The 25000-nt window shown below is 30.6% G+C and overlaps 4 protein-coding genes and 1 long non-coding RNA gene across 6 annotated transcripts in view; 1 reads left to right on the plus strand and 4 right to left on the minus strand.

Moving 5' to 3' along the window:
• Window positions 1-7987, minus strand: part of LOC118443070 (rap1 GTPase-activating protein 1) — a 111420-nt gene extending 103433 nt beyond the window's left edge. Inside the window, exon 1 of the mRNA XM_035869522.2 lies at window positions 7551-7987. Within this exon, the coding sequence (XP_035725415.2) occupies window positions 7551-7945 (395 nt within the window). The 5' untranslated portion in view covers window positions 7946-7987. The remainder of the gene's footprint in view (window positions 1-7550) is intronic.
• LOC146873085 (uncharacterized) lies at window positions 890-5915 on the minus strand. The gene is made up of 2 exons (XR_014982095.1): window positions 5700-5915; window positions 890-2277 (listed from the first exon to the last, which is right to left on the minus strand). It is a non-coding gene; the product is annotated as an uncharacterized LOC146873085 (long non-coding RNA).
• Window positions 7988-8544: 557 nt separating the features above from the next.
• On the minus strand, window positions 8545-11815 carry CytC (mitochondrial cytochrome C). The gene is made up of 4 exons (XM_035869528.2): window positions 11657-11815; window positions 9558-9610; window positions 9250-9391; window positions 8545-9172 (listed from the first exon to the last, which is right to left on the minus strand). The coding sequence occupies exons 2-4, from the start codon at window positions 9594-9596 to the stop codon at window positions 9027-9029; spliced, it is 327 nt and encodes a 108-aa protein (XP_035725421.1). The 5' UTR covers window positions 9597-9610; window positions 11657-11815; the 3' UTR covers window positions 8545-9026.
• A 2303-nt stretch (window positions 11816-14118) lies between these two features.
• Window positions 14119-17197, plus strand: LOC118443071 (eEF1A lysine and N-terminal methyltransferase homolog). Of its 2 annotated transcripts, XM_035869527.2 has the most exons (8): window positions 14119-14491; window positions 14563-14685; window positions 14748-14964; window positions 15054-15272; window positions 15367-15626; window positions 15727-16091; window positions 16153-16334; window positions 16436-17197. In XM_035869527.2, the coding sequence occupies exons 1-8, from the start codon at window positions 14400-14402 to the stop codon at window positions 16982-16984; spliced, it is 2007 nt and encodes a 668-aa protein (XP_035725420.1). In that variant the 5' UTR covers window positions 14119-14399; the 3' UTR covers window positions 16985-17197. The 2 variants fall into 2 exon arrangements, with proteins under 2 accessions (XP_035725420.1, XP_085512407.1); XM_085656281.1 differs by lacking the exon at window positions 14119-14491 and having other exon boundaries at window positions 14563-14657.
• A 168-nt stretch (window positions 17198-17365) lies between these two features.
• LOC118443002 (nephrin) overlaps window positions 17366-25000 on the minus strand; it is a 28412-nt gene continuing 20777 nt past the window's right edge. Inside the window, exons 13-16 of the mRNA XM_085656607.1 lie at window positions 23818-24108; window positions 23621-23709; window positions 23235-23510; window positions 17366-21113 (exon numbers count right to left, since the gene is read on the minus strand). Coding sequence (XP_085512733.1) covers window positions 21036-21113; window positions 23235-23510; window positions 23621-23709; window positions 23818-24108 — 734 coding nt within the window. The 3' untranslated portion in view covers window positions 17366-21035. The remainder of the gene's footprint in view (window positions 21114-23234; window positions 23511-23620; window positions 23710-23817; window positions 24109-25000) is intronic.

Genomic DNA, 25000 nt, shown 5'->3' on the forward strand with positions numbered 1-25000 from the left:
TCCTCCGCGATTTAGATAGGAGATGTTAGAATCAAAGAATGCGCTGAGATCATTATCCATTATAAAATCTTTAGAGATCTTGTCATCTTTGCGTTCTTTCGTCCTGTCAGGTAGCCATTTTGAATTTTCCACTTCGTTGCGAATGTGAACCGCACGAAGGAGCATATTAAAGCACGCGTACTATACTTAACTCCTCTCGAATGACTCACTTTCGCTCGCTATCATTTCCACCATCTCCTTCACCTTCTTTACCTCCTCCTACTCCTCCTACTTCTCTACCTCCTCCTACTCCTCCATCTCTTTCGTATTTTTCTCCAATGATTTTTTACTTCTTACCTAATTACACCTTCACACTCGGTATACCTTTATATGGTTCTCGTTCAACGCGATCGAATTTGTTTTTTTTTTTTATTCCTTTTGTTTGTTCGTTCGTTCGTTTGTTTTTTCTTTTTTACTCTTTCCTCTCGAGCTCTCCCACGAAGTTCTTTTCTCGTACGGACACATACCTTTGTCGCCTTTTTTCTTCATCTCCACGAAAAAAGATTGGCTTAGGATAGAGCTCACCCATCGCGCCGGTAAAGCAAACAATTTTATTTCTTGAAACTTGCCACCTTATGATAAAATATATTCGCATAACGATTCAACGTGATAACATTGCTTAAATATTAATAATAATAATAATAATAATTATTATTATTATTATTATAATTATAATAATAATATCGATAATTAATAATAATTAATAATGATAATAATGATAATAATGATAATAATAATAAATGATGAAGATGATCATGGCGATAGTAACGACGATGAAGATAAATAAACATAAAGGGAATAGAAGTTACGCGTAAATTTGAATCTTATTAGATACCTGAAGCATGCGCGCTTTTTCTCTTTCCTCCTTTTTCTTTTTTTTTTTTTATCCGATGTAAAAGAAAGATGAATTTGGTATCTTATCGTCTTTCGTAAGAGAATTGGAATGTTCGATAAAAAATAGATGATTGTTTGGACAAATCGTGTATCTAGGTTAGGCAGAAGATCGTTTGAACGATTAAGCAGATTAAACGAGAATAAAGATTGAGGCATCGAGCGTTTAAGGGTAGGGAAAGGGTGGAAAAAGAAAGAAAAAAAAATGAGAAAAAAATACCCTGGAAAGAAGAAAGAAGAAAAAAAAGGGGTGGCGGGAGGAGGATCTTCGATTTGGAAGCTGACTAATCAACGACTGCGATCGATCAATCAACGAACCGAGAATTTCTGACTGATCTTTTTTCTATTTATACCCGTTATAACAGGAGTAAACGTGTTACTCTGTGTTCAACAGTAACAGTGGTGGTAGTGGTAGTTATAGTAGTAGTAATAGTAGTAGTAGTAATAGTATTACTATAGTAGTAGTAGTAATAGTGGTAATAGTAGTAGTAGGCGTGCTCGTAACTAGTACACCGCCCGTGGCTGTTAACACGTAATTGCGTAACGCACTATGATCGAGCAACGGTCGTCTCTACGTCGAAGATTTCGCCTTAGAGAAGAAGATAAAATGAAGATAGAAAATATTAGGGAATCAAAAGAAACGATTAGAAAAGATTGAGATAGAATATGGTAAGGTAGGGATGGAAGGGGGCAAGGGTACATCGGTCAAAATCGCAACGCGACAAGTTAGAAATCTTTTTTCTCACTCTCTCTTTCTCACACTCTCACTCTCACTCTCTCTCTCTCTCTTTCTCTCTCTCTCACATACACTCTCTCTTTCTTTCTCGCTCTCTCTTTATCTCTTTCTATCTATCTGTCGCTCTTGTTACATCTTCGTTAAAACTCTGTTTTGTTAAAATATCTCTAAATACGACCCGAAAAACTCGATAGGATCGTGACAAAGTGTATATCGGCTGACAATTATTGCCGCTGCTGCTGCTGCTGCTGCTGCTGCTATTGCTGCTGCTGCTGCTGCTGCTGCTGCTGCTATGGCTGCTATGGCTGCTGCTGCTACTGCTGCTGCTGCGACGTCACGTAAGCCGATTCGTTCCTAGCAGCCAACCTGATGTAACATCGAGGCCAACCGAAAGACACGCATCCAGGCAAACATGCCGCTCGACGGTGAGCGACAAATCGTCCTTCTAGCGAGAGAACTCGATGATGAAGAACCGTTGTTTTTCGGATTATCCATTGACGCCATCGAGCTACGTTGATTAGTCTCACGATTCGGTGTCAATTCAACCGAACCAACCTCACTCTCCGACTTTCTTTCCTTTTGCTGCTGCTGCTGCGGCGAGTACTTCATACCTGAAGCGGAAGAAGCGATTTAACGGCCGTTCCCAACGTCCTTACACGGTTATTATTATCTCTCTCTCTCTCTCTCTCTCTCTCTCTGTCTCTTTATCTCTGTCTCTGTCTATCTTCGTCTCTCTTTGTGTCTCTGTGTGTTTGACTATGTGTGTATAATTTGCACTCTTCACCCAGCAACTGTATTGACGCAAGTGTATTAGCGTCATTGAAATTTTCGAGCCTAGACTATCGTACTTTCTAATTATAATTCTTTGATCTATTTTTTACATCTATGATATAAATATGGATATAAAGAAAAAAGATATAAATTCGATGAAGGATTCAACATAGTAACATTTAAGTACCTCGTTGTTGATCGTTTCCTCCTTTCTCTTAATCTTCTCTCTCTCTCTCTCTCTCTCTCTCTCTTTCTCTCTCTCTCTTTCTCTTTCTCTCTCTATTTCTCTCTTTCTTTCCCTCCTGATGAACTTAATTTCTCTATTTACTTGTATTTACTTTGCGATCACGGAAATACGAAAAGTCACGGATCAATTTGATTTGTCGGCTTGAATGAAATAATAATAGTTATTTCCATCTAACGATCCAAGAAAATTTTCCTCAACAGTAGTTGTTCGTATTAAAAATACATCGAATCGTAGAGGGTTAAGATAATCGATATTACTGTAGGTAATGTCAGATATGAAAGTATATATGTACTTATGTATTTACGTACTTAGTTATTTAGATACAATGACAGATAAAACGGAAAGAATTAATAAAAAAATGAAATGAAAAAAATGAAAGAAAAGAAAATGAAAAAACCAAATAGATCATTCCTCGACTTGCAAAGATTTTTATTTAAAATAAAATTACGTAATAATGAAAGTTTATCATTACTATCAAATGTCATTGCTTGGATTAAATAATTAACAACAATTTCCAAGTATTGTTTTATCTTTTAAAAAGGACATCTAACCAACGTTTTGAGTATCTAACTACTTTTCGATCTATTTTATAATCCTATTATAATCTGACATACTAACGAGATTTTCTCACGTGTCGTCCTATTACTTTTTTCTTTCTCTTTGTTTTCATTTTAATTTTTTTTTCCTTTTTACTTTACCTTCAAAATGTCCAACCTAATCGTATGTATCTTCGAAGAAAATAGAATACGCGTTTTATTTGTTAAAGCCAAAGGATCCACGAGTTAATCACATTTTCGATTATGTTCGTAAACCTAATCGTCGAGAGCTTTCCTTTCAATTGAAATTCCTACGAAGCTATTGATCTCCATCATGGATTGCCCTTCCTTCCTTCCTTTCGGTATTTTTTTTCCTTTTTTTTTTTTTATTCGAACACAGTGTCCCGTTTCACCCTCGACTTTGTTTATCCATACGTATGTACAATATGTACTTTAAATACATAGGTACGTGTATTACCGGACGCCCATTCGGTCAAGGTCGATGCGAATAACGTGTTATGAAATGATACGACGACTCTTGGCGGCAAGTAAAAGAAAAAAAAAAAGGAAAAAATAAATAAACAATGAAAGAAACCCGACACCTCGGCCTTTTCTGTGTATCGAGTTTCAAAAATTGTGAAAAATAACAACAGATAAGAGGAACAAAATTAAATAAACAAAAAATCTCGTATTATTATTAATATTATTATTATTATTACGAAAGCGATTATAAGAAACAGCTGATTGATTGATTGGTTGCGATCAAAAATGAGACTAATGAATATAAATATTGCTATAATAATGTCGTTTAATCAGTAATACATTTCGTTTTAGTTTGAATAATGTCGAAAGAGTCGGTATTCCTGTTTCCTGGATTCCAGTCGCGTAGGTGTACTTTGGTGGGCGTTTCGAATCGCGCTGATCGCGTTCCTGAAGCGCACGCGCCTCTTTCGGTCAGCTGATTCCCTAGACCTACTTTTTGCCCGATGATGCAGGCTACGTATGTATGCGTATATATATATATATATATATATATATATATATATATACATATACACATCTGTACATAGTATATACATATACTATATATATATATATATATATATATATAGGGAGAAAAAAAGGGGAATAGTAGGAAAAGAGAAAAGACTGGTGGTAATACGTACATGCTTGATTTTTGTATATCACTAAATTTCTACTAAGTATCTATGTATCTCTGCGCGTGAACCGGGAATCGGCCTGCCCTAAATTTCGTTCGTTGCTCGAGGCCATTTCTTCTTTACCCGATAATATCAAATCCGTGGTGTTTGCTATCAGCACCAGTTAAATGAATTTTATATTGTCGTTTGAAAAAAAAAAACAAAAAGAAAAAATGCTACGAATACAAATAAGAGATTTGAATTTCGGGCAATTTTTTATTTCCCTTCTTTTTTTTCTTTTCTTTTTTAAATTAATAATTTAATAATGATAAGAAACAAAATGAACGACGGACGTTAGTTGTTTACTTTTTTTTTGTCGTTTTTCTTCGGCGTGCATTTATAAATGAAAATAATGTAAAAGAAGAGAAATGTTTAATCGATCGAAAGTATGTATGATGCATAATAATTTGAATTAAAATATAAAAATCGAGACACACGCGTTACGTTTCTGTCACGGTCTATGAAAGATGCAATTACAGGAACGAGCAATTGCCCGCGCAAGGGCAGCGACGCGACACGCACGACGATTATATACGTTAAAACATTACCTTCGTTGATCAACGTATATGGACATGTACATATATATATATATACACATACATGTATATACATATACACATACGTCCGTTCGGTCTATCGTGAAATAAGTCAATGACGTCTGGCATAGATTACTCGAGTCTATCTAAAATCTATTTAAAGTATCTATCTACATTAACAAAAAAAACCTACGTCAAATAAATTTATTGAAATTATCAATGAAAATGATTCAAGTAAAATCAATTAAATCTCAAAGATATTTTTAAAATAATTAGAATAGATGGATGAATTAGGCGCGTATCCGAATAATATAAGTGGAAGAGTCCAACATCGAGAATAAAAGAAAGAAGTTCCATTTTGGAATAGATAGAAATCGATCACTGTCAGACTCAAGAATGATTATATTCATTATTATTATTATTATCATTATTATTATTGGAATCGTCTAGGCTCTCTAAAAATTCAATGTATATATATATATATATGTATGTATGTACGTGTCTATGTATGTATATTATATCTCATGCGTTTGAAAGAAAAAACAAAAAACAAAAAACAAAAGTGATTTTTCTTTCATTTTTTCGAGATCAAAAGAGAAAAAACAGAAAGAGAAAGAAAGAGAGAGAGAGAGAGAAAAAGAGAGAGAGAGAGAGAGAGAGAGAGAGAGAAAGAGGGAGAAAAATGAGTAGATAAAAGAGAGAGGAGAGAAAAAAAGAAAAATAAAAAAAATATTCGCGACTTACCTGTTGTTTGCGTATGTGTATTTTCGATTAAATTCCTAGTCGCTCGCTAGAGAAGAACTCTCGTACCAAAGCCCGTTCTACACTGCTCCGAAGCGCTTCGTGTAGTGTGCTTTGTGCGAGGAGAGGAGCTGCGCTCTTGGTACGCGAAAAGAAAGAAAGAGAGAGAGAAAGAGAGAAGAGAAAGAGAGAGAGAGAGAGAGAGAGAGAGAAAGAGAGAGAAAGAGAGAGAACCGACCTGGTGGGAACGCGTTCCGCAGCGCCGCTTTCCGCAGCGCCGGCGCTGCATCGACCCGACATCTTCTCCCTCGTTTTCCTGCGCGAAGGATTGCTACCTCTTCTTCGACGATTCATTTATACATCCATTCTGATTCGACACCCACACATACATATATACATTCAAATTTCTTATATATATATATATTCATTATATATTGTTCGATTATATTTTCTTGAATCTGTTGAAAATGTTCAACTTGAAATGATGACTGAAGTCTACTCGAATGTCACCAGACAATTGTTGAAAAGTTTAGATTTATTTAAATGACACATGACATAATGTTGAGAAGTTTAGATTTAATTAGATCTAGAGAGAGAATGTCACGTGACAAGCATCTAAAACTCGAGATCCACTTGAATATTATATGACAATGTTCGACATATTTGAGTTCGGTCACGTGATCAATGTCAAATTTTTTGTGATCTACTTGAGTATCACGTGACAAATGTTAAAAAGTTTAGGTCTAATTAGATTTAATAAGAGAATGTCACATGATAAATGTTAAAAAGTCGAGATCCATTTAAATATTCTGTGACAACGTTTGACATATTTGAGCTCGGTGTTGAATATCACGTGATCAGTGTCAAATTTTTGTGATCTATTTGAATATTACGTGACAAATATTCGTAATTTTTGTTTTATATATTTAAATATCGCGTAACAATATAGAGAAATTTAGAAATCTATTTGGATATTATGCGAAAATATAAAATAAATATTCTAAAATGAATAAAAAGCTCTTTGATAAATCAGAGATTTCTTCCTTATCAGTATTATTCATGAAGTAGATATAGCGAATAATCAGAATGTAATATTCTTACGATCGATACGCAATTTTCCCTCTACTTTAGATTTCCAACGACACATATATGCAATATAAACATCGTCAAAGAGGGTTTCCTCTCGTATGAGCTTAATCTCAATGAAGCTAACGGCTAATAGCTAACAACAACTAATACCAGTAGCAACAGCAGCAGCAACAGCAACAGCAGCAGGTCGGCCTGTTAAAGATGCGATAAAAGTTATCTTACTCCGACAACCCAGTAATTGGTAATCGACTATATTTCTAGCCTTTAGAATTTTTCTTTTTAGTTATTTCCATGACATAAGTATGATTAGATTCGTGAATGCTTGCACTTCACGAGATAAAAAGTCATGAGATAAAAAGAAAGAACAAAAAAAAAAGAAATAAATAAAGTAAAGCGTATTCTTTCGACCAATGAAAAGTAATTTCGAGTTGTTAATCATTTCTGATTATTATTATCATTTGAAAAAATGAAACGAGTAAATTATATCGTTAGAAATAAATCGAAACGACATTAACGTCCTTTTCAATTTCCATTTGTATCTTAGCATATTGTGATTAGTCAAGATTTATAGTTTTTTCCTTTTTCTCTTTATTCTCGTATTTCAATAATACTATTTCAAATAGAGTTAGAAAATATTGTAGTTACGACCTAATTCATAATCGTTTAAATGTAGATAGAAATGTAATGGATTTTTCTTTTCCATTTTTTATTTTTTTTTTTTTAACGATGCCAAAGAATTATAATTAAGATATTGGATTCACTTACCCATTGCTAGCGTCCCATATTGGAGAGTAAGAATTTTTCGAACTCCTAGGACTCATTTCTGGTGAATCTAAAAATGTTTCGTTCGTCGTCGATTTTGTTGACGAAAATAAGGAAAATCCACTTTCAGAGGATTGCGAAGAGGATGTACTGTTTTTGTTTTTGCGAAAATGAATATGCCAGGAGTGTCTCGATTTGACGATAGGACTCACGCTAAGGTTACTACTCGATCTTTGAGAATCGCAAAACCCCGAAGGACTTTTAGGACTACGTAGAGAATTCGAACTAAAGACGCGAGTCAAGTGAAGTCTCAATGACTTTTTTTCTCCTTTTCGTAAAACACAAGAGGCACTATCCTCTGAATTATCCGCCGACGAGGAATGATGATCACTTTCCATGATTGATTAATATGAAATTCGAAGGTTTTCCTTTTTTCTTTTTCTTTTTAGAAAAATATTATGAGCACACGCGTTATCGTAAAACGACAAGTTAGGACTAAATGAAATTTTTTTCTTTTTTCCCAGTAAAGGATTCAGTTTAACCAATTCGTGTATAAACCAAGATTGGTTTCCTACCGCTTTAACCGCATCCTTCCTCGTTCGTGTCTTATCGTTCGAAAGATCTAGTTAAATGGTCGCCATATAGTCTTATTAAAAAACTAAGTCTTATTAAAACGATCGCGACGTAATAGAAAATCGAAAAGTATATTCGCATCGATCATTTCTCTTTTCGTAAAATTAATCCTTTGCAATTTTAATTAATTTTTCAACATAACCACTTATCCAGCAGTTATAAAACATTTTTACGACACCGCTGGATGAAAAATTAAAAGAAGATATGTTGTTTTATCGAAGAAAAGATCTATTAATGATCACGTGTCTCAGTGAAGTTACGATTTATCGTATTTCATCATATTATGAATGTCGACATAGTTATGCCTTACCAAGTGCAAAGGGTTAATTAAAAGGACATTTGTAAAAAAAAAAGTTAAAGACCATTACAAATTTATCATCGAATCTGTATTCTGACGTTGGTACGTTGTACAGAGAAGACAAACATTAGTCGAATGATTCGATCGGTACAATGATAATAAATAATTACGGTGTACGATTAGCAAATGGCTCAGCCATCTGTGACACGAGCACCGGAATATCTTCGTGAATGAAGAAATGGGGCTAGTTCTAGCCAAGCCCCTTTGTCAATGTACATAGTTACAACACTGTATACCTACTTATTAACAATAATAACAATTCATCACTATTTAAATATCGAGAAAACGCTTTTCTTTCTTTTGTTGTTGTTGTTTTTTTTTTTTTTTTTTTAGTGGCAGAAGGAGGAGAGTTGTTAAAAATGAGTTTTAATGAAATGTGAGATAAACGTACGCAAGAATGAAGATGATAATCGTACTAAGATATCTTGCGTGACATTCAACCCGCACGAAAATTTGTTTTTCACCACCTTCGATATGGCACAGCGATTTTATTTCGATGCTTGTTCTAAATAAGCGATTAAATCTCCACGTTCTTGTGGTTTCTTCAAACCGGCGAACACCATTTTCGTGCCGGGAATGTATTTCTTTGGATTTTCCAAATATTCGAACAACGTATCCTTGTTCCAAGTGATACCTGAAAAAATAAATATGATTAGAAATAAAGGTTAAATATATAAACGGAATAAAATTGAAAATGTTAAATGAATATACCTTTAGCCTTGTTAGCATCCGTGTACGCAAAACCGGGCGCCTGGCCAGTTTTCCTACCGATCAGACCGTGTAAATTAGGACCTACTTTATGTTTGCCGCCAGCTTCTATCGTGTGACATTGTGAACATTTTTGTATGAAGATCTAAAAATATCAATCAATATAATCAACCATTCTTTATGAATAAATAATACTAATTATATATAATAAATAAATATATATAATATTAATTATAATAAAATTAATAATAACAATACTACAAATAAATGATGATCATTTATATATATATATATATATATGTATAACTCACCTTCTTTCCCTTTTCTGGATCACCTGCTGGTACACCCATAGTTCTTGCTTTGACTAAAACGATAAAAAAATAACAATAATAAATAATAATAAAATTAAAATAATTCCAATTAAAAAAGAAATATTTCTAAATGATTTATATCATGGTAATAATTCTTAACAGTGTATTACGTCTTATAGTCTATGTAAATTTATAGCCTACTTATAATCGTAACTACTACATACATATGTATATGTATTACGTATTCGTGATTATGACGTCGTAGTGGTTACGTAGAAAAATAGTCGAGGAGATCATTAACGCTTGCGTCATCAAAAGGCGTTTGCTCTGAACGATTTTTGTCACGAGCACGATTATTCGAAGCATCGAATCATTTTGTAATAATCATTAGTCATTTATAAAACGCGAAAGGACGTAAATAAAAGAAAAAAAAGAAGAAAAAATATAATAACAATTCGTTCTTTCTCAAATGTTCTATTCTTATTGTGAAATAAAATCACATGATCATATGAAAATGAACGCGAGCCAAACTTGGCGCTCTGTTAAACGAGAGAGGGGAAAAAACATGGCGATCACTACTATCATTGTAGTATTATTCGATAAATCATCTTATTTGTTTGTTTGTATTTTTTTTTTCTTCCTTCTTTCATTCAGTTTGATTCATTGAAAAATAAAAGAACGACAATTAATCATGTGAATTACGATATAACCTGACATAAATGGACGTACACTCATGTACATGAATATGTACATAACTTATTTCACACGTTTCGTCTATATTTCTCAGGATTATCTAATATTTGCATTTCGATAAAAAAACAAAAAAAAAAAAAAATAAAAAAAAGGCGATTAAAAAATGTCGAGATATTTAATAAATCGATGCGCCTGCGCTTGTACGTCCTTTTCGCGGTATCGACACAATACGGAAGCGTTCAATCACAGATGGTTTAATTAGAGTAGTTTCAATGATCACAAAGAAAGGAAAAAAGAAAAAGAAATAATAAAAATCAAAATTCGATTGTAATAAAACCCGCTTACCGGATAAATAACCAGTACAGATTATCAATCCTTGATAGATAAGAGGAGTAGGAAAATATTACCTGCTCTTAACATTTCTAATAACTTTTTAATCTCTCAATCGATCATAATTATTACTTATATATATATATAACCAAAGCCTTTATATATTTTATAATGTTTATTTGAATTTATATTTAAAAGGGAATTTTAATAAGCAATTTATATTATTTCATTACATTTCTCCACTTTTTGTTTTACAAATGTGTAGTTAATCGATTAAATGAGCAGCTCATATATGTGTTTGATAGTAAGTGGAATAAAATTTATTATCGATTTTTTCTCCCATAATTTTATCAACGATATATAACCTCGTGGAAAACTTTTCACGTAACATCGTCGTTTCGTAATAAAAAAATCCAAATGTATAAAATAGATTATATTTCCTAACGATATATACTTTAGAGCATAGTACTCTATATCTCTCTTTTACATCAGTTTATAAATAAAATGATGATAAAAATATCTGAAGTAATATGTATGAAATGCCTTGTACAAATGATAGAATAGAAAAGGTGAAACAAAAGTGTATCGAAGGTTACCAAAAGTAAACGAATCTAAATGCAAAAATGAAGTACAGTAGGGTACTGGTTCAGGGCCGAGTTATATAACTTCACTTGTCTTTAGGTACACATATATATATATATATATATATATATATATATAGTAAGTATATATATATATACTTACATATATATGCATATGTGTATATATATATATATGTTTGACAAAGAAGATACGTAACACTTTGTACATTCGATGAAATCGAAATAGCAGGAATTTGAAGAATGGCGTCAGTTATATATTTCTTATATTTACGATCAAACTACACGTGGTAATATATCATGTCTGTCGATGGCAAAAATTATAAATTTTTATTTGTTTCATTGATATTAGTATCGCAAAAAGAATTCTATTAGAAATTATTTCGATAAAGGGAATATGATGACGCGTAAAACGTCAGTCAATCGATCGAATGAAATACACTTTAATAATTGAAGAAAATTATTTATTTTACTTACTTTGTTAGATATGCTCGTACTTCTTCAGTAACAGGAAAGGACAAGAATCAACCGTTCGCTGACCGCGAATAGATGCTTCGATCGATGAATAAACCACCAGTGATACGTGCGAGCTTGTGTTCCAAAGTATTTCAATGGCTGACGCAACAGTACATTTAGGACGTTGTTACGAAACTGTGTTCATAGGTGTCGCCTTAGTGACATGAACGATCATTGGTAAATCGTCCAGCGCGAAATAGAAGTCATTTCGAAGAAAGGTTATGTTTCTTCTATTTGGAAATCTTTTTCATAAAAATAAAAAGAAAAAGAAAATACAAAGAAAACAAACGTAAACTTTATATTTACAAAAATAATTTGTCAAAGGATTTATACTTATATTTATTTTTTTTTCTTTCTTTTTTTTTTTATATCGACTTGAAAATTTTACGCGAACGCAGATTTGTCAACATTTTTGTTCTGTGTAGTTTTTCAATATCAAGTTGAGTTTTATTCTTTAAAACATTTATTCACATGCGCCGATGTAAGACGTAATACGTAAGCAGTAGTATGTAAGCGTTATGACATATGACTAACATAAGACATAAATTTCGACCAATCACACTCATCGTTAAAGAAATTGCGCGAAAATACAATTCTTATGTGTCAAGTGTTGTTTGTTGCATCTTTCCATTTTTTTATTGAATTTTTATTTTATAAAAACATAAAACACAATGCTTCTGATAATTTCAATCGCAATGTACAGATACATAACCTCAAAATTTCTATACTTTTACCGCATTGCATTCATAAAATTTTAAATATCGAAATTAAATATAGTTGGAATGTGATTGGTTGAACGTAAAACTTTTAGCTGTGAGAATTTCATCCGTAAAAGAGGAAATAGTCGAACCTGATTGGTGAATTTTTTTACAGCTTATATATTACGTTTTACGTCGATTCGCATATAAAGCCTTTTAAGGGAATTTTCTTCCCATAGGTTTGCAAGGATTTATGTCATGAATTCTTATGATCACTATTCTTATCCGATTTTGATAATCAAGGACTCATTCGAGAGATTAAGGTTTTCTACATGTGACGATTATCTCTAATTATTAAAAAATGTTATTCTCTTTGCAAAAATGACGTCTAAAAATAGGTAAATTTAATTAATCGAATTACTTTGAAGAAACGAATAGACTATAGTTCGTTAAACAACTATTTTTATAATAAATAACTTTATCTATTAGTAATAATTATCGTCCAAAATAACTTAATGTTTATGTCAATTTAATGTTAATGTTTCATTTAATGTTCGTACTGTTGTTATACCGAAATATATTATTCCATAATTTACATGTACACATGCATAGAAATTTATTATTATAACGATCGAATTTGCAAAATGATGTTTATGAGAGAAACTATATCCTGATGTATGACAAAGATATGATTGTAATTAGCTTTTAGCTACGACCTCATTTTCCTTTTTGAATTTTTGAAAAATTTTGAAAAAAATCCAAGGGTTTCTATAGTTCCATCAACTAGACCTCATTGTTATTTTACAATTAATTACATAAACTTTCATCAGATCTTGGCAATAATTTTTTCTTCAAGAATTTATCCTTTCCTTTTCCCATTCATATAAATTTATATCCCATATATACGTATGTGTATCTATATGGAATCGTGATTACAATGTATAATAAATACAATAAGAGAAATGATCTCCATTTGTCACTTTACTGTGTATATGTTATCTCCTCATAGCTATACAAGTATCATCGATAACCAATGATATAATGCACGATACCATAAATTTATTGCTATCTTTTTGATTCGTCAGTAAAATGACGAAAAAAAAACGAACAATAGCAATATTTTTTGCAACGACGTAAATACATAATCATGTATTAATTTCTTTTACAATATTCAACTATTACAAATATTAATTGTTAATAATATTATACAAGATTAATAATTAATTATATTAACAATATTATTAATATTAAAATAATAGAATGTAAATATTTTTATAAGTTTCTTTTATAATATTAATTATCAATTAATTATTAATACTATTAATAATATTAATAATACTATTAATATTATCGGACGTAAATATATACATATATAAATATATATATAAATATAATATTATATATAAATATATATATATATATATATTTGCGAAAAAAGTAACACATGTAAGGTTATTCGAGTATGAGTAAAGTATCAATGTCTATCTTTAAAATGTTCGTTATGCTTCTCGGAATACATATTTGCCTTGTACAAGCTCTTTTGTAAAAATTGATGATTATATATCGTTTGATATCTCATTGTTTGCTCAATTTTTTAATTTATGTTTGACGACACGTGAACTGCATAATGTACTTACCTATACAATCATACATACCGATACGATGAATCGAAAGAAGGTTTTTACGAAGGTTTTTAATTCACTTTTTTTCCGCACTCGTCGCTGAAGTCACATAAATCTCGAATCATATTGAGCGAACTCTGTGATCGTATTTCCTGAGCTTTATGATTGTTTTTTTATTATTTACAAGTGTTTAAAAAACTCGGAAAAGCGAGAAAATTCATATTTTTTCAGAAATATTTACAGAAATATTTACAGAAATTTATATCTCATTTTTCGCCATTTCGTATTCTTTAATATTTGATATCAAAGTAATGAAGTAACGTGAAATTAAACGCCGATAAATTTTAGATTAAATGCGAATGTGCGAATATTATTTAGAAGATCATGAATCTTTTACCTAAAACTCATGAGGAATTTAGTCAACCAGAATATTGGAATACATTTTTCAAAAAACGTGGCAAGAAAAGCTTCGAGTGGTTAGTTCTTGTCAATCAAATTTGTTATATTTTTTATTATGTATCATTTCTTTCATATATTTATATTTTAGGTATGGAGAATATTCTGAATTATGTGATATTTTGATTAAATATATCAAAATAAAAGATGATGTATTAGTCGTTGGATGTGGTAATTCCACTCTCAGTATGTCGCTTTACGATGTCGGATATCGGTTGGTATTTAAATTTTTCTTAGCATTACAGATAGTTACAATTATTTACTCTTTTTTTACAGAAATATTATTAATATAGATGTGTCAGAGGTTGTTATTAAACAAATGCAAAACATTAATAAGAATGATAAGCCAGATTTAATATATGAACAAATGGATGCTACGCAAATGACATATCCAAATGAAAAATTTAGCGTTATATTGGATAAAGGTACTTTAGATGCTTTAATGCCAAATGTAAAGCAAGATACAATATCTATAATTGATAAGTATTTTAAGGTAATATACGTGAGAAAAAATGATATGTATGAATGATATGAAATAAATTCATTTATGTAAATATTTATAAATGAAAAAATATCTTCTAGGAAATCATACGTGTCTTACGTAATGGTGGAAGATACATTTGTATTAGTTTGCTTCAAGAACATATTCTAAGGAAAATTTTGTCATATTTCACTGCTAATAATTTCATGATACGTGTGACACGATGTCATAAAACCGAAGAAAAAGCTAAACAAGAGGAAGGAAGTTCTATCCCAGTATTTGTTGTTGTAGCAACCAAATTTATAAAATTAACAGAGTCGGTGGGTATGACAAAGATTATTTATACTTCTTATATTAATTTAGCTAAACCAATTTAACTCTTTATATTGTCAATGGTTACTTTTATCTTAACAGATTCTTGAAATCGCATTAACTAATGGAAAACCTGAAAGAGTATCCTCCACAGATACTGTAATATCTGCAGTATTATCGGTTCAACAATCAGCCTTAATATGTAATTGCCTTGATAAAAGAAGTATATCTGATATAGGAGAAATTTGTTTAGATTTACATAGAGTGGGTGATAAACATCCTCGATATACAGTTTATGTACTTGACCAACCTCGTGCTAAAGGAGCAAAATCATATGCTGCGTTTATAGTACCACAAGGAAAGTAAGGATAATGTTCTACTAACGTATAAGTAAGAAATAAAAAAGATTAAAAATGCAAAATTTCATAATCTATATAAAATGACATGTTACTCTTTTAATAGGGAAACAGATTGGTTGTTTAGTACCAAAGAAGGAAGGCAACAGGTATTGCAGAGTACACGACGGGATAGACTTACTATCGTTACTCTTCGACGAGAACATAAATTTGAAAGTTGGGATGCTGTAAAAACTGAACTTGGAGATTGTGTACGCAATTTAGCTCCATCAGCTTTACCCGATAAAAGTGACATTCCTTATCTATCTTTAGATACAGACATAGGTGCTCGCACAATTTGTTTTGAAGGTGAAAGCAAAATTAGTGGTTCTTTCGTCGTTGAAGAAACCGAAGAGGATGAACATACACTGCGAAGACTCATTTTTTTAAATAATCCATACGTGATACAGAGCGAAGCACGTTTAAAAGAAGGTATAACTCTGTGATACAATAAATAAGTTATAAACTATATCAAGAAATATTATATTTTCAGTAAAGTCCAGACGAGGTAAAAAAAAGAAAGTAATAGATAATGGATTTTTGGCTTGCAAACATCACGTATATATGAGCATAGGTGTTTCTATGATATTAGATTCTACAAATTCTAATGAAATCATGATCATAGGTCTTGGTGGTGGAGGCTTGTGTACATTTCTATATCATTGTTTTTCAAATGTATGGTATATTATTTAAAAAAAAAAAAAGAAAAAAACAGCATTAATTATATTTCAGTCTCATTGATAGAATTTTTACAAAAATCTTTCTTTGCGTTGTAGTTAAAAATCACAACTGTTGAGATCGACGAGGCTATTCTTAAAGTGGCAGTTGAACATTTTGGCCTTACTTTAGACAATAGAATGCAAGTACAAATCGCAGATGGTATAGAATTCATAAAAAATTCTGCTTCCGAAGGTAAGAAGTACTCGGCTATCCTTTTTGATGTTGATAGCAAGGATACCACCGTTGGAATGAGCTGTCCGCCTAAACAATTTCTCGAAATAGATTTATTAAAAATGATAGCCTCCTGTTTAACAGAGAATGGTCTATTTATTTTGAATTTAGTTAGCAGAGACAGTACTCTTAAACAAAAAGCTAAAGACGATTTAAAATCAATATTTGTATCTGTGGTATCTTATACTCTTCAAGATTATGTAAATGACGTGATCATGTGTTCCATAAATACTCAGGAATCAAAGGAATGGAAAAATAAAATAAAAAAGGCTGTTGTGAATTTGAACGAACAGGCGATTAAAAGGAAAGTGTTCGCCTCGTCGGATGCTTTTGATGTATCGTCGCTTGTTAAAAATTTATCGATAGAATCTTAATACTTAATAGAGTTTGATCAAATATATCAAATAAGTGAATCGTCTCCCGTTGTACATTATTATCAAAAATGTACAAAACTTTTTGTAAATAAATTATATGATACCTTCTGCTATTACGTATATTACGTATTTAAACATAAATGATTGTAATAATAATTGTTATATTAGCATTGGCAAAATTCTTATTTATTTAAATTTATTGAGCACAATTATTCTTTCTTAATTTACATAATTAAACCTATATTAAAAGTCATTAAAAATTATAAGATTTTAATGTTCTTATACATATACGCGTATACACGTGCGTACATCTGTATTTGGTGGTGTAGATTTATATTGAAATTCATTTTGAATATCTATAACGCGTACTAGCAACATATCAAAGTCTTCTTTTATTTATTTATTATTATTATTTTTTATATTATTATTATTATTATTATTATTATTATTATTATTACTATTATTATTATTATTATTATTATTATTATAATAATTATTATTATTATTATTATTATTATTATTATTACACTGGGAATACCAATGTTTGATAAAATACTGGGCCTCTCTGATTTTGATGTTAACTATACCAATATCATCTCGATCAAGAAGTAAGGTTTCCAAATCTACTGCTTCTATTATGAATATAAATCACTTTCATATTTCGTATGAACGCTTTTAACAACTTCATTTCATCGCATTTAGTTTTGTTATTATTTAAATCTTTCGATAGAATTATAATGATTTTCAATGAATTCTCTCAATAGTTTTAGATTCAGGAACCATTACTTGTTAATTTCATCTTCTACGAGTCGTTTTCTACTATTCTTTTGTTTTGATGTACCTATGAAAAATTAGATAATGCAAATTTTCATTGCATATATGTATGTGTATATATATATATATATATATATATATATATATATATATATACACATATATTCCGATGACCCTGATTAATTTTCGAACATTCACAAAGTTCAAATAACAAACACATTCTAAACTTTCCATTGCGTATTAAATGCACGTGGAAAAAGGGGGAGTGATGCGCGATTAATATGACTCAATATGACAGCGAATAATCTGTACAAGAATTGTCGATCGGTAATTCGAATTAGATTAATGCGATAATCGTTTCAAAATCTATGAAGAAGAAGTATCCTTCGTTATGAAAAGTAAATTTTCCAAGTATTGAAATTTTTAATATTTCTTTTTTAAGACTCGTAAATGAAAAGGAAAAATGTTTTATTTCTTTCTTTTTTTCTTTTTACAATTAAAACAAAAAAAAAGGAAAGAGAAGCAAAAAGAAGAAGAAATTACATAAGACGATTATCTTCTTATATACGAATAAGATTATTTTTATAACTGTTACATTGTATTGAACATTTTAATTTTTTCCCCACAGCTTCTTTTTCTCTCTATTATTTTCTTCCTTTCTCTTTCTCTCCCTTTTATTTATTTATTTTTTCTTCCTTTTTGCTTTTTTTTTTTGTTTTTTTTTTGTTTTTAATAATGAAAGAAGGTTAAAAAGTATTAATAGAGAGACGAGAGGCGTCGTATTCATATACTTTCACGCTGAGATATTTTGTCCTTTAGTCTCGGCGTTAAAAGTAACCGTCGACACGACTCTTCCTAAAAATATAATATTTGAATTTCTTAAGTACGAATAAAACTGTTCCTTTATTTATTTATTTATTTTTTGTTCTTCCTTTCTTTTTTCCCGACCGACACATCAATTCTTTTCGATCGATATCGACGTAATCATTCATACGTCTATATATCTTTCAATAAACGAGAGAATGCTCATAACTGTCGCTTTAAACACGTACTGCGCTAAATTTTATACTATTTAGATGTACAATATAACACTAAAGTTGTTCGAGTAACACCACATTCGAATAATTAATTACTTTATGGCACGTACGAGTAATATACATTCCGCGTGTTACGCTCGTTCACATCTCCTTTTTATTTAATTATTTATTTATTTAATCATTTTTATACTCCTTACACGATTTGTCGATTTGTTTTTGTATATCTGTTTCCTTCTCTTTCTTTTTTCTCTTTCTCTTCCTCCTTTTCCCTCTCTCTCTCTCTCATTCTTTCTCTCCTCCTCTCTTTCTTTCTCTCTTTCATTTTTCAGTCTTCTTGACAAATTGTGCAAATTGCAACGAAATTGATGAGTACTTTAATGGTTTTATAACCATTCATCGTCTTGGCGTTTCACGATTATAACTCGATATATCTGTAAATTGTTATTTGATGGCATTTAACGAGCGTATCCTTTATATCACATAATGGCGAATTATTTGAGGTGCAGAAAAATAAGAAGAAATATGCATTCTTTTTTGCATTCGAAATGTTCGAAAGTCAAGACTCGAATCAACGATATCTAATATCGAGAAGTCAAATTCTTTCATAAATTTATTTTCTCCTTTAACAATAAATAATATATATATATATATATATATATGTATATGTATATTTATAGCAACAAGAAAGATTAGCCTTGATTTGTTTAAACTCGATTTTAATTATTTTATCGCAACGTTTTGAAAAACCGAAAGAGATATTTCGCGATAAAATACTTTCAACGATATTAATGCGAATTTTTCTTTCGAATATTTACGACGATGAAATAAAAAATTATTGTTCTTCTTAGATATTATTCGTTAACGACAGAGGCGTATGTAACGTAAACTATGCGTAGGTGTTAACGCGGAGGTCGCGACAATTCCCTTATTTCCCTCCTACCTTACTCAGCACCTCCAATATATTCATATTATTCCAATCATTTCTTATCTCTTTTCTGAATAATATTACGACTTTGCTTCTTTCCAATTTATTTCTTATCGAGCTTTCTCGATATTAATTTTCTTCAACAAATATTATTTTTCTTAGTTTTTTTGGATCTCCTCTCTTTCCCCCCTACCATAGTATTGACACATCCTAGAGCACTAGAGAACCTATTTGCTCTATATTTGATACGCCTCTGGTTTACGATTAGATTATTTTGAATTAAATTCGCTTTCCTTTTTTTCCTTTCCTTCTTTTTTTCTCTTTTTTCTTTTTCTTTTTATCTTTATTTTTAATTATTCGTTTGTAATCTATGTTTTCTGAACATCAATAGATTTATATATTTATATTTTTTGTCTTTTTCTTTCTTTCTTTCATTTTTTCTTTTTTTTTTTTTTCTTTAGTATGTATCGATAAGAGAAAGAAACAACATAGGAAATCAGTCATACTTTTTAATCAAACCGATCGTCTCGTGTTTCTTTTCTTTAAATTCTCGACGTTTCGTACGACATGTCGACATACGGACGGCTGGAAAAAGAAGCTCGTTTCAAAATGATTGACTGTATACACATACATACACATACACAGACATATATATGTATATGTATATGTATATGTATATATGCATATTTTTTCGTTATATTCATTTTTATACTTCGCGTCTATGATTTACTTTTTTAAATAAATCAATCTTTTCTAAAAAATCAATTCGATATATACTTGGACAAATAATAACATTAAATATTATAATAATATTTAATTTCCTAGTTGTTTTTGTGGTATTTGAATTCTTATCGAATTAGATTTTTCGTTTCAGGATAGTATTGAAAGCAATTAAATTGTATTTGTGGTTGGATAATTTTAATAGTAAAAATGGCGTCCGGCGTCCATATTGAAGATACTATTGTCTATTTTTTATTGAATAGACGCATATTTTTTTTCGTCTATCTCTTTTTTTTTTCTTAATTTCGATAATTATAAAAATATAAAGAAGAAAAAAAGAAAAGAAAAGAGAAATCATTTCTGTGATTAAGTATAGAAATTTTCTAGTGCTAGCTTTTTCCATTACTTTCATCGTTCGTCGTCGTCGTCGATATAGTCTTTTTGTCTCTATAAGGCGCGTCTAAAACTTTTCTAAAATCATTTTTAGAACGCGGCCGAACGTTCAACGCGTACGTAATTCGATGTGTGTCCTTTTTTTGGGTACATTGAGAAACTTTTGGGCTCGATACCAGGTTATAAGCATGCTCGCACGAAATCATGTTGTTGGTGCGTTAATGGGAGGAGGTGTATCGGTTCGCCATATTGAGCTTCCTGATTGGCTGATCGTTGTGATCTGAAAAAAGGAAAAAATAAATAAATAATAAAAGATAAATTAGGTAACATCAGTTGCGAAGTCATTTCTTCTTTAGCTAATTAATTTACTTATACATATAGTATATACGTATAGTATATATGTATATATATTAAGGATTATGTAACTAATAGGTCATTATTTATAATACCCGGCCATTATGAATAATGACTAAAACGACCGCGTTGCCAGATAAATATTGATTAATTTATTAAATTGATCAGACATTATCAACAAGGGTACATTTGGGTAATTTAATTTTTTTTCGGTATGTGTAACGATGAATAAATTTCACCATTAGATCTGCGTTCTTTTAGATGGTTTTCTATAATAACTTTATTACAATGGCCTTATTAATCATTCTGTCTATAACACGGACTAATTAATTATCGCAGACTTATTGACTTCGCTATGTGCTCTCATATTTACATCAATCGCTTATCTAACTTTCGAGTTTTCACGAACATGTCTTTCTCATACTCCTTGACTTTCTTAACACCACATGGGAAAATACGAGATTTTTTTTCCTCGAAACAATGTTGAAAATTTCCTTATAAGAGAACATCATAAAGTTGTTAACAAAAGAAAAAAAAAAACAAGAAGAAAAAAAAATAAAATGTCGCAAAAGATGAACTACTCGCTGTATGAATTTACAATTCGATTCTAAACGCAATGTGCTCCTATGACGAAAATCGTGCCGAATAAATACACCATTCCTCTCTTCCCTCCTACTGATTCTAGTATTTCGCCACAAAGATATTATTATTATTATTATTATTATTATTATTATTATTATTATTATTATTATTATTATTATTATTATTATTATTATTATTATTATTATTATTATTATTATTATTATTATTATTATTATTATTATTATTATTATTATTATTATTATTATTATTATTATTATTATTATTATTATTATTATTATTATTATTATTATTATTATTATTATTATTATTATTATTATTATTATTATTATTATTATTGTTAATATTATTATTGTTAATATTATTATTATTTTGTTCGACCAGATGATAGCAATATCCATATTGATTCATCAATATGATGAATTATGATAAACAATGTGAAATTTATATGTAGTGCATGATTTTGTTCGCTATTATTCATAATAGCTAGGAATTATAAATAATTTCTGTACTAATAACTCAGTCTATAACATATACTTATATGCAGTAAAGCAGTGTGTGTGTGTGTGTACGCATATATCTTTATATAAAATATCATGATATTAATATCATAATAAAGTATAAATACTACATATACGTAGTAGTATATGATATATGCATTACACACATACATACACACACACTCACGTACATGCATATCTATTACGTGCATTTATTTATTAATAGATTTATATATATACATATATATCTATGTATACGTCATAAAATAATTCGATGAAAAGGCAATAAAGGAAACATTCATGTAAGTATGAAAACGATTACTTTCGTGTTCCTATGTCTTCTAAAATAACGATGCAATTTTCCTCGCTTGGCAAACTTTATCTCGATCTTTCGATGGTTAAAAATACAATTTACGCCATATACATGTATACGAGAGTACCATCGGAGTTCGATAAAAGTTGGAAAAGATAAATGTACAGAACAGGGTATGTTTCTGTGTTTTCTCTCTCTTTCTTTCCCTTTCTCTGTCTTTCTTTCTCTCTTTCTATCTCAGTGTCTCTTTTTCTCTTTCTCTTTACGAAGAGAAACGTTACGAAGACGCTTCAAGATAAAACAGAATTACGACGAAAGTTACGACGTTTAAATAGAATTATGACGAATGTTACCATTACGAACGTCGAATTAATCAACGGAATGGGTATTCTCGAATGGACCAAGCCTGTGTTCTTTCCCATTTCGTTGCGGAATCGTTCAAAAAGAAAGAATCACTGGAGAGTATTTGCAAACGATTGTTCCCCCGTTCGTGACGTAAATCTTATCGTTGCACCAAACGAAAGAACGGAGAGAAAGAGAGAGAGAGAGAGAGAGAGAGAGAGAGAGAGAGAGAGAGAGAGACGAAGAGAAAGAGAAAAAGAGAAAGTGGATAGAACTAGAAAAGGTTTATTACCTTATTGTCGTGTCCGATTAATGGAGTTTCCACCGTCGATTCGTCGCTACCTCGATTCATGTAGGCATGTGGTGGTGGGACGTAAATGGATTTCGAATGTCCTGCTATTTGGGTGTAGATAGTTGGTTCTTGTTGCATCGCTTGTCTTCGTATCACAGTTGACATTGGTAATATTTGAGGTCTCTGAAGGGTCGACATCTGTACCGACTGATAGCAATTTGGAGGTATTCGCCTATTGTTCCGTAGTGATAACTCGGCATACGTCAATTCCGAGCCCTAACACGATGAAAATTAAATCTTATTAATTGATTCTTTTAATGATCGATGATCCTAAGTTTCTTATTAAGAAATATCAGATATATATACATATATAAACATATATTTACATTGTTCGTGAATGTAGAAGCGTCAGCTCGTTTTGGTTGTATCACGTAACGCGGCGACGTACCTTTGCACATTTCCACGTAAGAACTTTCTAAAATTATAGAAAAAAGAAAAAAAAACGATAAGATTATTTTCGTTATAATTTCTTTTCCCTCTCTCGTATTTAGCCTTAAAATATAAATGTTTATAGATGTTTTACCATTCGTATGAGATATTATGTCTGGATCCTTTTCAAAACTTTCAATGCTGTCAGCACTTAGAGGTAAGACGGATGATTTGTCTCGTGGCGACGAAGTCGTTGTACCACCGGAAGCAGCGAGATTCGCCATACCACCATCGTCATGGGAATCCTTGTCCTCCTGTGGGCGAGGTCGATAACGCAATCTCACAGCGAGAACGATCACGAATATCACTAATAGAAGACCAGCTGTAGCACCTACTACTGCACCTAACAATGGACCCGACAACGACAGCATCACTGGAGTCAAAGCTGAAACAAGATATTCGTCTCTGTCTTTTTTATATTCTTTTTTTATTTTTTCTTTTTTTTATAGATATTACTTCTTCAAATCTTCGATCGAGACGATTATTAGAAGGATTATCAAAGTTCGTGAAAAGAATCGTTGGTGTTGTGATCTTTTTCTTCAATTTTATATATATATATATATATATATAAAATATATATACATATATAAATATAAATATAAATATATATATATATATATATATATATATATATATATACAAATACACAGGATGTCCCAGGTTTTAACAGTCAAACTTTATCAGTATATTTTATGAATCTAAATAAGAAAGGAATGTTATATAAAGATAGGTCGTTTAAAGCTTTATTAAAAAGGTTACGATAAAAATAATAATTACGTAGAAAACAGTGACGGATAGCAGGTCTGATAAAAAGTTATTACGATATAATGTAAGAATAGATCAACAATATTTACATAAATTCGCATAAACAGATTAAATGTAAATATTGCTGATCTATTCCTTCACGTTAGACTATTATCCATTACCATTTTATATGTAATTTTTATTTTTATCGTAACTTTTTAATAAAGCTTTAAACGATATATATTTATATAACACATATATTTCTTATTTAACCTCATAGAATATAATGACAAAGTTTTATCGTTAAAACTTTGAACACCCTGTATAACTCATGCAAAAGAGATTTCGATTAATAAATTTATGCAGGACGAGTGTGGAATGACAGACAGATCGTAATAGCGAATATAACTACTACTTCAAAACGAAAGACAACGATCGGAGAAGAGCGGATTTGAAAGTTTTCTTTTGCTTTAAGGATTCTCTTTGGACTGAGATATAACGTATACACAAAAATCTACGTACAAATATACATA

This window comes from Vespa mandarinia, chromosome 4 (genome assembly GCF_050613455.1).
Source record: "Vespa mandarinia isolate Hongniang chromosome 4, ASM5061345v1, whole genome shotgun sequence".
Lineage (NCBI taxonomy): Eukaryota > Metazoa > Arthropoda > Insecta > Hymenoptera > Vespidae > Vespa > Vespa mandarinia.